The 13104-nt window shown below is 37.6% G+C and overlaps 1 protein-coding gene across 1 annotated transcript; it reads left to right on the forward strand.

Annotated features, from left to right (window-relative positions):
- Positions 1 to 1728: 1728 nt before the first annotated feature.
- LOC134668689 (sulfotransferase 1B1-like) lies at positions 1729 to 12897 on the forward strand. Its single transcript, XM_063526129.1, has 5 exons — positions 1729 to 1770; positions 2818 to 2968; positions 9437 to 9531; positions 11456 to 11636; positions 12782 to 12897. Exons 1-5 carry the CDS (start codon positions 1729 to 1731, stop codon positions 12895 to 12897), a joined length of 585 nt encoding a protein of 194 aa, XP_063382199.1.
- The last annotated feature ends 207 nt before the right edge of the window (positions 12898 to 13104 follow it).

Raw genomic sequence — 13104 nt, forward strand, 5'->3', positions numbered from 1 at the left:
TTTTAATTGATAACGGATTCATTAAATATTTATGCAAGTCGTATCCATTGTATTCAACTTTGCTAAACATTGATATTACCCAAAAATTTAAATAATAATAGCATACTACTGCACTGCAGACACGACATCGTAACGCGACTCTTGTAAAAAGTACGATAATCGTAACACGACTCTTGTAAAAAGTTAGGCTTTCAACTCGCTTAGTGCCTGTATTAATTTTGATTACCCGCAGAGTTGTAAATTACAATACAATACAAATACTCTTTATTGCACACCTCAATAAAAGAAGACAATACAAAAGAAAACAGAAATACAGGCAGAGCTAAACAACAGGCGGTCTTAAAAATTACGTAAACACGTAACGTTACGTTAAGTTACGTTACGCTACGGTGGTTAAATTACGTAACAAGTCTTCATTCATTACTTCAACTTGACCGTGATCGTGTATCTGCATATCATTAATCAGGTTTTGAGATTATAAGCATTACACGACTTAAAACTTACTACCATAACGTCAGAGCATATAAAATATGAATATGTAGATATACTAGGTACTCACACGTTCTGGTCCTTTTATGGGCGCAGTTTATTACCACTTCTGGCTTGTGATGATTCAAAGTCCTGGGTACAATTAATTACATTTATTCTGCTCCAAGTTCTTACTTCAACACTTTCGACATTCTTAACTTAACACGCAGTAAGCCTTCCTACTCAATGTTACCGGTTCAAGCGCCAAAGCGAGAATGCCCCTTCCATCCCATGGTAAGTTACATTTATACTTTTTCATCATTTGAATTGGCGGGTAGGAGAGAAGGGTCATTCTCGCGACTACCAACAGATTAATTAACAAATATTCGGGTAAACACAAATCACATTTCTAATCACTACCCACTGAATGCCATAAGTTTAACATAACTCACATAAAATAATTATAATTTATTCTTGAAATCTTATGAAATATCACACAGCTGTTTCAATCACGACTGCACTTCAAATTGTATTCAAACACCAAATATAATGAATGATCACAAAATCTTGAAGACCCACTTTTAATGCGAAAATTTCACCTAAATAAACCACTATGATTACCAAGAAACCGGCCAAGTGCGAGTTGGACTCGCGTTCCAAGGGTTCCGTTTCGTACATTAATTCCGACTCACGCTTGACTGCACATTTGTAATAGGGTTTCCTGTCATATATAGGTAAATTATGTAATTAGAATACGCCTCCGTGTTAGAAAAGACCTTGCAACATAATTTACCAACGTTTAAAACTGTTCTACAATATTTACTCAGATGGTTTTAATTGTAATAATTAATAAATACGATAATTACCATACATCTGGTGGCCTAGCCAAGATTCCAATTGTGTGCGCAACGACAATGAAACGCTTTCTGTCTCTTTATCACTCTTACTCTTTTCTTCTTTTTTTCTTTTTTTCTTAGTGCGATATTACAGAGACAGATCATATAGTGTTCCGTTGTCGTAGCGCATACGATTGGCATCTTGGCTAGGCAGCCGTTATGTGTTCATGTTATGGTTGCGTTCAACCTTGAGAGGCACTATTATTTTTAAGAAATATTCCTCTTCACTTTTAGGAATATTGGGCGCAGGGACGTGTTTATATTATAATACCTTAAAATCATTATTTAAGTATTGCGTCTTTGCGAAAAAGAAACTAATTAAGTACCTAGGTATTTATTTAAAAGTGCTGTATTGTATTAAACAATGGCTGACAAAGTGAAATTTCAAGCGCTGGATGAACCCACAGTAAAAATGTTATCGGGCCTGTTTCCAAGTATTTAATTATTTATTCGACTCGGCAGCTTAAGTTTGCTCATCTCTTGTGTTTTGTAACCTTGGCAATTAAGATTCCATCATTAAATTATAAAATTTATAAATTATTGATGTTGGTTGATCTTGTCTCTTTATTAACACAAGACGTGAACAATAATTTTAAAATTCGAACTAATTATTTTAGACATATACCTTATATGGGCCGTTTTTTGTCAGATTTCGATAAAAATTGGTAGGGCTGAAGAGCTTCCACAGTCGGTATAAACACGAAATCCTAATTTGGACCAAAAAATTCAATACAAAATCTACGAGTGCGCCAAATCTTAAAAAAAAAATTAAAAAACGACAACAAAATAAAAATCGGCCCATTTTCCTTATATAACTAGTCTGGTTATATTTTACATGTAAACCATCACTATTTTTAAGTCATTGTTTTATATGAATGTAACCATGAAATACGTGTTTTTAATTAAATTATGTTTCATCATCATCATCATCTCAGCCATAAGACGTCGACTGCTGAACATAGGCCTCCCCCTTTTTTGGGGGGTGAATGCCATAATCGCCACGCTTGGCAGGCGGGTTGGCGATCGCAGTCGAGTACACCGAATTTGAGGGACGCTGCTGCCCATCCACCGGTGGTCTTGGACGTGGTTTAAGGACATACCCGGGTCCTGGACGCAGTTTAAGGACATACCCGGGTCCTTAAATTATGTTTATCTATGTTTATTTTTGAAACAATCGATTTCGACTGGCAATAAATCATATTACTTTTTGGCAACCGGGATTTTTAACCTAATTTGTCCCTGCTGAATCCGAATTTGCCGGTTGCCCAAACGAAATCTTGACCGGAATTGAGATATTTAAGATGGCGATCCTAATGAGTTCCTTGTATGGGACACCATATAATAATATGTACCTATAGCATACCGAACTATTTGAATACTTCGGATGCCACCAACTTATACGACGCTGACTGGACGTCCACATTTTTTTAATGTATTTTTTTTATAATAATAGTTTGAGTCCCTATTTGCAGGTTGGTCCGATTTGAGCCGTTTCGGCGATGCTGGTTACTTGCTACCGACCACGTACAAGGATGACGCCGACCAGTTCAAGACTATGAAGGTTCGGCCTGATGACGTCTGGGTTACCACGTTTCCTCGCTCCGGTAAGAGTTTATATCGCAATATAATACTCACCGAAAGGAAGACTTTAGAAAGATCCGGGTCCTGGTCGAGGCTTCTGACACTTCTCTTTTCGTATGCATCTAAAGCCGGGTACTCATTAGCGAGCTGTAACCGTAATCGTTGCATGTACTGTAACCAAAAAACATAGTGTGTACGTGGTTCGCAAACCTGCTGCGAGCGGTACGCGAACGGCTCGCAGCGAGCCGACGTTTACAACGTACTCATTTCTGAACCCGTAACGTAGCACGTAACTGTAACTGTTACTGTTGCCAAAAACATAGTGTGTACGTAGCTCGCGAGCCTGCAACAAACGCTACACGACCGGCTCGCAGCGAGCCGATGTTTACAACGTACTCATTTCTGAACCCGTAACGTTGCACGTAACTGTAACTGTTACTGTTGCCAAAAACATAGTGTGTACGTAGCTCGCGAGCCTGCAACAAACGCTACACGAGCGGCTCGCAGCGAGCCGACGTTTACAACGTACTCATTTCTGAACCCGTAACGTTGCACGTAACTGTAACCGTTACTGTTGCCAAAAATATAGTGTGTACGTGGCTCGCGAGCCTGCAACGAACGCTACACAAGCGGCTCGCAGCAATCCGACGGTTGTCGGTTTTTGCCGCGAACCAAAGGACGCTTGCACTGCGCTCGTGGACGTCAAGATCAGTTGTTGCTAGCCGCTGCGAACCAGCTATATATCGAGTATTTCTTCGTCATGATTGAATGGTCAGAGGATAAATGTATTTTGCTGATAGACGCTTACAGGAAAAATAGTGTACTATGTAGTATTCTATAGAACTACTTTCCCAATACATTCTATGAATCCCATATCTTCGTGGCCGTTTATGATCATTGAGTAGGCATCTAGTATGTATTCTGAACAAGCGAGAAATACTCGTCCACCATCGTGGATCCGGTTTGTCAGTGGCCTTCTCGTACACACTAGAACCTCGTTACTGTATATGTTTGGTTACAGTTACAGCTCGCAAAATGAGTACGCTTGGTGAAATCGTTCCTGCGACGTAGCGAGCTAAAACTGTAACATGCGTACACACTAGAACCTCGTTACGGTATCTGTTTGGTAACAGTTACGGTTCGCAAAATGAGTACGCTCGGTGAAAGCATTCCGGCGACGTCGCGAGCCTAAACTGTAACACGCGTACACACTAGAACCTCGTTACTGTATCACGCATGTTCGGTTACAGCTCGCTAGTGAGTACCCGGCTAAAGGCGCCCGGCATTGGAGTTCGCCCCGTACGACGGGCTACACCCGATTCTTTCTTTCTTTTAGTATGAGGGCGCCCAAGGCGCCCAACGCCCAACATTACAATGCGCCCCGGCTGGATGCTAGGCCCGACTCTTTTAATATGTACACTGAGAGAAAAGTACAACAAAAATACACTTAGGCCCACTTGCACCATTCCACTAACCCGGGGTTAACCGGTTAAACCAGGAGTTGCCATGGTTAGCCATACAATTTGACACTAGGTTAATAGTTTAACCGCTTAACCCCGGGTTAGTGGAATGGTGCAAGTGGGCCTTAGAATTACAAAAATAAACTTAATCCGGGGACAAGGAGAGTTAACTAATAGGAACAAATTGACTTTTGCAATTTCTATTAGTTCTTGCAATTTCTATTATCTGTTTGTTGAAATTATATTTGGGATTACTGAGCTGTTTGTAGAAATAAATAAACTTTACAGAAATAGTGAAACGTCCATAATTATTACTAAAACTTCATTTTTTCCCACAGTACAGAACTGTTTTTTAATTCCTGGTGATGATTTTTCTCTCAGTGTACTTCGGAAGTTATGAGGGAACAGATAAACATACAGAACTGCAACATACACACGTAGGTACAGTCGAGGAAATTGATTCTTTAGCAATTTGCGGATCAAGTAAATTTGTTTGTACAGTCACAATGTGACACGTTCTCTATTACAAATAAGATCGTGTCAGACATTTTTGCGGCCTTCGTTGTGTAACATATAATTGCAGGTGACTGTACATACTTATACTAAGAGCTGTCCTATGTAAAGTGAACCGTAAATTGGTAAAGAATCAATTTCCTCAAACTTTAAACTTCAAACTCCAACATTTATTCAGCAAATAGGTCTTTGCAACAACTCGGCCTCGACCGTACATACCGGCCAAAATCATAACTCTCCTGCCTTGCCATGTTCGGGTAAAAAACTGGAGTATATTTTTCATGTATACCAGGTACAACATGGACTCAAGAATTGGTTTGGCTGCTTAAAAACGACCTCGATTACGACAAGGCATCGAAAAGCTTGCTGGGGGACAGATATATCTATATCGGGTGAGTTTCTTCGAATTAAAGTACTTACTTAGTTCATTTTTTTGAGACGAATATAAATAAAGGAACCTACATGGGCTACATATATAAATATATCGCAGTTTCAAGACTTTCAAGGGTGCAATTTTGTTTGACATTTAAAATGTGCGAGGACAAGTTGGGTTATTCCCACTAGTTACCACCAAGTTCTTACCAGTGGTAACTACTGGGAATTTTTTTCCCTCCTTTTAACACTGGTAACCACTGGGAAATAATCCCACTAGTTACCACCAACTCGGCTTGGTGGTAACTACTGGGAATTTTTATTCCCAGTAGTTACCACTGGTAAAAGTGAGAATTTTTTTTCACAGTAGTTTCCACCAAAATATTTTTAGAATTAAATACTAATAAAAACAGTATAAATAGTAAAGTATAAATGTAGCGTGCTGTAATAAATAATTATGTGTCAGTTAATGATCCAGTAAACTGCTTTAAGTGATCAAAAATATTAAAACAGTTTTACGGGTATAAGTGTAAAAACTAAAATAGAAGAGTATCATTCTAGTTAAGTCGAAATTAACTTATTATCCGGATTAAATTTATCTTATTAACTACATATTTATACAAAAGAACAAACTGTAGATGTGGAAGGTACTAATCAGTCAAAAACCGACAGAACTGATTTTGTTTTATTATTTACAGCTACTTCATTTCGTTCTATTATCAGAGGGGCATCAGTACTATTCGTACACTTCGTATAAAGTTTATTTTTGTATTAAACTTTTATTCTTTAAAATATGTTTATTAGAAGAACGTGTAAGTAATTAAAATCACATAAAACAACTTTAAATTGAGTAAGACGAAGGGACGAGACGGCGTCAGGCTAAAAGCAAAAATCTGAAAAAGAGTAAAATAATAATTATGTACTTAATTAAGTTTTTAAGTAGAAAATCATTTTTATTTCTATTTTTTATAATTTTTCAAAAGTAAGATTTTTTAGAATTTCACGAATCATAAAAAATTGAAATAATAATGGCTTTTCACCAAATAACTTTTAAATCACACTTTGAAATAATGTGAAAACTACTTCTTACATAAAACTCAAAAAATGATAACTTGAAATTTTTGGATTTCATACAACGTTGAAACGTTGATTTCATGAAATTGTTTAAAAATTATGAAGGAAACTTTAAATTGTATTGGAATCTTTCATTCAAGATTTACGTAAGTATTGTATGGCACTCTGATTACACTAAGCTTTGATAAGTAAATAAGTGTAAGTAGTAAGTAGCAGGGCTCGGAAACCGTTTTATTTTTCAAACCGGTTTCGTTCATTCACCCAGGAACGAAAAGGATTTCGTTTCCGTTTGCGGTTACCGGTTAAATAACTGTTCGATTGAGATAGGTGCTAATTTATGCCTAATTCGTTCGCCTTACGTTTTTGTGTAACGAAATTAACCGGTTAAATTGAAAATATCGATGCGAGATAGAACGAGTAAGTATTGCTATCTCTTTCACGTATCACGAGTTTAACCGAGTCTCCGAATGCCAAGAGTAACCTGTATTATATCGTTTCCTGCGAACCATAAAATTCCGTTCCCTCTTCTTACCGGTTAGGAGAGAGAACGTATTTTTATAGTTACATCAAGTAACCGGTTTTTTAATGAACGAAATAATATAATGGTATTGGAACTATATTAACAGGTATTTCAATACCGGTTCCGAGCCCTGGTAAGTAGAGCGTCCAATGAACTCAACTCTTGTTTTATTGCTTAGTTTTGAGACAGTTGAGCACTTTCTCTGAACATTATGGTCAATTTATGATTATAATGATTATGAGTTTTAACAACAGTGTCGATTGCGGCGAGTTTCCTGATTTAATGAAACATAGTAAAATAACTCCTTTGTTTAAATCTGGTAGCAGCTCTGACCCCACTAACTTTAGACCGATATCTGTGCTACCAACATTCAGCAAGATTTTTGAAAAATTAGTTCTTTCACAATTAGTACGACATTTTAACGGCAATAATTTAATGCATAATAAGCAGTTTGGTTTCACACGGGGTCGCTCAACAACCGATGCTGGTGTTGAGCTAATTAAGCATATTTTCGATGCCTGGGAGGAGTCACGAGATGCTTTAGGTGTCTTCTGTGATTTGTCTAAGGCGTTCGACTGCGTTTGTCATGAAACATTGATCAGGAAACTACACTATTATGGAGTTAGAGGATCGGCACTGAATTTACTTAAGTCCTACTTAAATGGTAGAATACAAAGGGTCGATGTGAGTGGACAGCGATCACCGGGGTCATTGGTCTCTATGGGTGTACCACAGGGGTCAATATTGGGGCCTTTCCTGTTCCTTATCTACATAAATGACTTGCCATTCCTTGTAAAGACCCACCATGACATAGTATTGTTTGCAGACGACACCTCACTTATTTTCAAAGTCAAACGACAGCAACAAGCGTACAATGATGTAAACGATGCTATTTCAAAGGTAGTAAATTGGTTCAATGTTAATAATTTATTGTTAAATTAGAAAAAGACTAAATGTATTCAGTTTGTCACTAGTAGTAACGTAAGGCATGTGCAAACAAGTGTCATTGTGAAGGATGAGGAATTGGAATTAGTTGATAGTACAGTTTTTCTTGGTATAACTTTAGATTCTAAACTTCAGTGGGGTCCCCATATTGCTACTCTTTCGAGTAGACTGAGTTCTGCAGCTTTTGCAGTGAGCAAAATCCGTCAGTTAACTGATGTGAAAACAGCTCGATTAGTATATTTTAGTTACTTCCATAGCATTATGGCATATGGTATTTTACTGTGGGGCGGTGCTTCAGAGATAAATACCATTTTTGTTCTGCAGAAGCGGGCTATTCGAGCAATATATAAATTGAACCATAGAGACTCACTTAGAGATAAATTCAAGGAAATTGACATAATGACAGTGCACTGTCAATATATTTATGAGAATATTCTGTATGTACATAAAAATATTGTTAATTTTAGGAAAAATTGTGACATTCATAATATTAATACTAGAAATAAACATAAGCTCGCAGTGCCCTTCACACGGCTCCATAAAATTAAAAAATCATTCATGGGTAATTGTGTAAGATTTTATAATAAACTTCCAAACCATATTACTGAATTATCAATTAATAAATTTAAAAATTATGTAAAGCGTAAACTTATTTCTAAAGCTTATTATACCACACAAGACTACATGAGTGATAAAACAACGTGGGATTAATTGTGACTCGAAATAGATAATTCAATGTATGTACTTCTTTGTTAAGTTTTATTGACATTTGTTATTGACATTTAGATTTTATTCTAGAAACATTCTAGACTAGTATTTTTTATACAATTTTTTTTTATGTTTGACGATCTTTTTGTGAAATTCTTAGTATTAAATTTGATCTGTATAATAATCCAATATTACTATGGAATAATATTAACTTCAATAAATTGCTCTGATAATTAGCTTAAGATAATATATTATTATGTAAAACGTTCATAAGTGCTTGTTACTAGGCCTACATGAATAAAGTATTTTTGACTTTTTTGACTTTTTGAGTCAAGTCTGTCGGCTATCAGCCTACCACACACAGGATAGGGTACTAAACAGGAGAATGATTCAAATAGGGAAATTAGCCTTCCAATATTAAAACACTGGAGGCTTAAAATTTTAATAGTGCTCAAGGCACAGACAAAACATCCTCCAGACTGAGCATAGTCGCGTCATACGGTACTTTTACTCCATGTTCGAGTCGAACGTGTCTTTGTGTGACGTCCGTGTCTTTGAACGGACCAATCACGACACGGGATTTCGCTCACATGAAATAATTGCTCTAAACTCGGTCTAGAGGATTCCTAATCTATGGCTGAAGGCAATGCCGGGAGGTTTGGATATTCTCGAAGGTAAAAAGGTAATAATTGTACCATCGTTACACTTTTATTCCCTAAATCGAATAATTATTCGAAAATTTTCACTTGCATCGTGGTTTCCTAAAACCACGCAATTAGGGTTTGCACGACGGATCCGAAATGTATGGGAAGATCCGCGGATCCGGATCCAGATCCGGATAATTTCATACATTTCGGATCCGGATTGCAAACCCTACACGCAATTAATTATTTTTTCAGTCCATTATACTCCGTTCTTCGCCCATTTAAAGGAAGCATGGGCATTACGTCACCATCCAAATATGCTCTTCATCTTTTACGAGGAATTATCAAAGGTACATTTTAGGTTTAATACACTAGAAAATGAAAGTCCAATCATGACAGCATTACAGCGCCTTGTTGCTGCTGGCATTGTTCAAGAAATGGCATTATTATCAATGTCCTGGATTAGACGATAATGTTGTTGCCAATTTTGCTATATGGATGGGGGTTTTCGGGGCCGAAAAAACGATCTCTAGGTCATCTTTGGAAAAACGCGCATTTTTGAGTTTTTATATTTTATATATGTTTTCCGAGCAAAGCTCGGTCTCCCAGATATTGAATTTTACTTCAAATAATTTTTAAGAAAAAAAACCGACTTCTATGGGGCCCGGTGAAAGATTATGGTAGATGGTGCACTATGTAGAAAAGGAGGTAAAACCAGTATCTACTTTCTAGTAGCATTTCGTTTCCGTAAGGGTCGTAGTTATCTAGCCTAACCTAACCCACTTCTCTGATAGCAGTTCGGTTCTGTGAGGATCGCAGTTCGAACCTACTCAAACCCACTTTTCTAGTAGTATTTCGTTTCTGTAAGACTCGCAGTTCTAACCAAACCTAACCCACTTTTGTTCGGTTCTGTGAGGATCGCAGTTCAAACCTAACCTAACCCACTTAACGGCGCATGCGGTGCGGTGTACGGGAGTTTGAGCGGGAGGGGTTTGGCATCATCATACCCACATTTTATGGTAGTCAAGTCCGGGTCCGGGTCCGAGTCCGGGTCCGAGTCCGGGTCCGAGTCCGGGTCCGAGTCCGGGTCCGAGTCCGAGTCCGAGTCCGGGTCCGAACCGGATCCGGGTATAAGTCCGGGTCCCAGTCCAAGTCAAAATCGAAATTCGAAATCACCAAACATGTACTATGCGTCGTTGAAGAGTTCTGTTCTGATCATCATCAGCAGTTCCACTTCATCAAATGCGACAGTTTTTAATGTAAATGCTTAATTTTATGATGAAAATACAAAAAATTCTATACGTATGCCTTTAAGATTTGAGGAGTTCCCTCGATTCCTTATGGATCCCATCATCAGAACTCGAGCTTGACAGAAATGTGGCTTAAAAACTAAACTTGCTTAACAAACATAACGAAGAGGACAAATCGCCAAACGTGAACTATGCGTCGTTGAAGAGTTCCGTTCTGATCATCATCAGCAGTTCCACTTCATCAAATGCGACAGTTTTTAATGAAAATGCTTGATTTTCTGATGAAAATACAAAAATCTCTATACGCATGCCTTTAAAATTTGAGGAGTTCCCTCCATTTCTCATGGATCCCATCATCAGAACTCAAGCTTGATAAAATTGTGGCTTAAAAACTTAACTTGCTTAACAAACATAACGAAGAGGACAAATCGCCAAAGGTGAACTATGCGTCGTTGAAGAGTTCCGTTCTGATCATCATCAGCAGTTCCACTTCATGAAATGTCACGTTTTTGAATGTATATGCTTGATTTGTTGATAAAAACACAAAAATCACCATATGTATGCCTTTAAGATTTGAGAAGTTCCGTCGATTCCTCATGGATCCCATCATCAGAACTGGATTTTGACAAAAACGGGACCAATCTGTATGCATATACATACAATCAAAAAAATATTTTTCAAAATCGGTCCAGTAATGACGGAGATATGGAGTAACAAACATAAAAAATAAAAAAAAAAATAAAAAAAATAAAAAAAATAAAAATAAAAAACATACAACCGAATTGATAACCTCCTCCTTTGGGATTTGGAAGTCGGTTAAAAAGGGCGCTTCTGTAATTAATTTATTAACCCTTTTTTAAATGCCAAATTTTTTAAGTTTGACGTCAAATGATGCGCTTGGCTACAGCCCAATATCAAGCTTCGTGCAAGATTCACGTGACGCGCCGCGCACGATTGGCGTCACGTTGAAAGCATAACCCTTTGTGTTCCTTCCTTGTCACTATATTTCAATATTTCCTTGCAGGATTTGCCCTCATGTATTAAACGCATGGCAACATTTCTCGGTAAAGAAGTAACGGATGAACAAGTAGTGAAGCTCTGCGAACATTTGAACATAGACAACTTTCGCAAGAACGAGTCTGTGAATCTGGAATGGCTGACTCGAAGAGTTGGTGACCCTGACGCTGAGAGCTTCATACGGAAAGGTATCATCCCTACATTTTTGATTGTGAACATTTTTACACACTTTTATTTAGCTTCACTGCGTATTAGGGAATGCAAATCGGTTATAACCGTAACCGAAATATTCGATTATAACCGAATATTTTGACAAAATTTCATAACCGAATATTGGAAACTCGAATAACCGGTTACAGTTATTTTCGGTTATTTATTTATGACTTAAATTGTATGTTTTTATCATCTAATGACTATGAAATCCTCCCTTTTTTGGCTGTGACGTGATTATAATTTCTGTAATTCCTGGACTTTAATAACTAAAATATACCAAATTTACTTCCCTTATTTATGAAATATTTTTATTGAATATTGTATCACGTCCAAGGTGTGTCCATATTTTACTTTTACTGTATTTGGTGTGTTTTATTAAAAAACGAAGACTTTTACTCAGAGTTCCTAACACTGTAGTACTAAAATAAAGATTTTTGTACTTTTTTAATTACTTCATTGTAAATTTGTAATTTTTCGTCGAAACTAACCGTAACCGATTATAACCGATACCTACCTATTCGGTTATTTTACGGGCATAACCGTAACCGAAACCGGTTATGAAGTTTGGCCGGTTATTGCATTCCCTACTGCGTATGTATATGTTTGCTTCAAGTCTTGGCCTACGACACCAAAGACCGCCATGCTTCGCTATCGAAAGCCGTTTCTGTCCAAACGAAGGCGCCAAGTTCACTAAGGACTTTTTGCAGTCTTCTGCGGTACCTTACGACGTCTAGAAGGTCTTCGGCCATTCATTAGGCATTGCCGTTGGCATCGGTCAAATAGAGTTAGACCAAGAAAAGTCTCCAGCGATTTTAATAGGCCATGCAGTGAAAGTTTTATATAATAAGTCTTAAATTCATAGACATTTCACGTTTAAAATAACACTTGCACTGCGTGGTCTATAAAAATCGCTGCAGAGTTTTCATGGTCTAAGTTATTGGTTGGCATTGGTTAAGTGGGTCTTACTTAAATGGAGCTTAATTAAGGACCCTTTTCTGATGGAAAGCTCCTCTTATACATAAAGAATGGGGTCCCTTCTCTATGTAAAGCCACAAATAATTGCAAATTTATTATGTCTTTACAAACACCTCCTCGGTCACACATTAGATTTATGCTTCAGGCAAATCAGGGGGCTGGCGAGAGCACTTCGACGAAGAGATGACTGCGCAAGCGCAGCAGTGGATGCGCGAGAATCTCTCCGACTGCGATCTGCGCTTCCCTGGTGTCGATTATTAGACAGGATTCATATTTATTTTTAAACAAATAAATCACTGTTTATTTCGACCTCCATCAGTCACTCGATATCCCTGAAAATAATTATTGTAACATGGAATCGCGTGCCGCGTGCCAATTTTGTAAATATGGAATAGTGTTAATGTACCTAAGTTACCAATGATGACTGACGGCTCCGAAACGTGGTCTTTCACTATCGGCCTCATCTCA

Source organism: Cydia fagiglandana, chromosome 11 (assembly GCF_963556715.1).
Source record: "Cydia fagiglandana chromosome 11, ilCydFagi1.1, whole genome shotgun sequence".
Lineage (NCBI taxonomy): Eukaryota > Metazoa > Arthropoda > Insecta > Lepidoptera > Tortricidae > Cydia > Cydia fagiglandana.

Coding starts and splice junctions, on each gene's coding strand:
- LOC134668689 (XM_063526129.1), top strand. CDS start 1,729: ATGGCTGACAAAGTGAAATTTCAAGCGCTGGATGAACCCACA. Junction 2,969..9,436: donor TACCACGTTTCCTCGCTCCG/GTAAGAGTTTAT, acceptor TTATTTTTTCAG/TCCATTATACTCCGTTCTTC. Junction 9,532..11,455: donor TTTACGAGGAATTATCAAAG/GTACATTTTAGG, acceptor ATTTCCTTGCAG/GATTTGCCCTCATGTATTAA.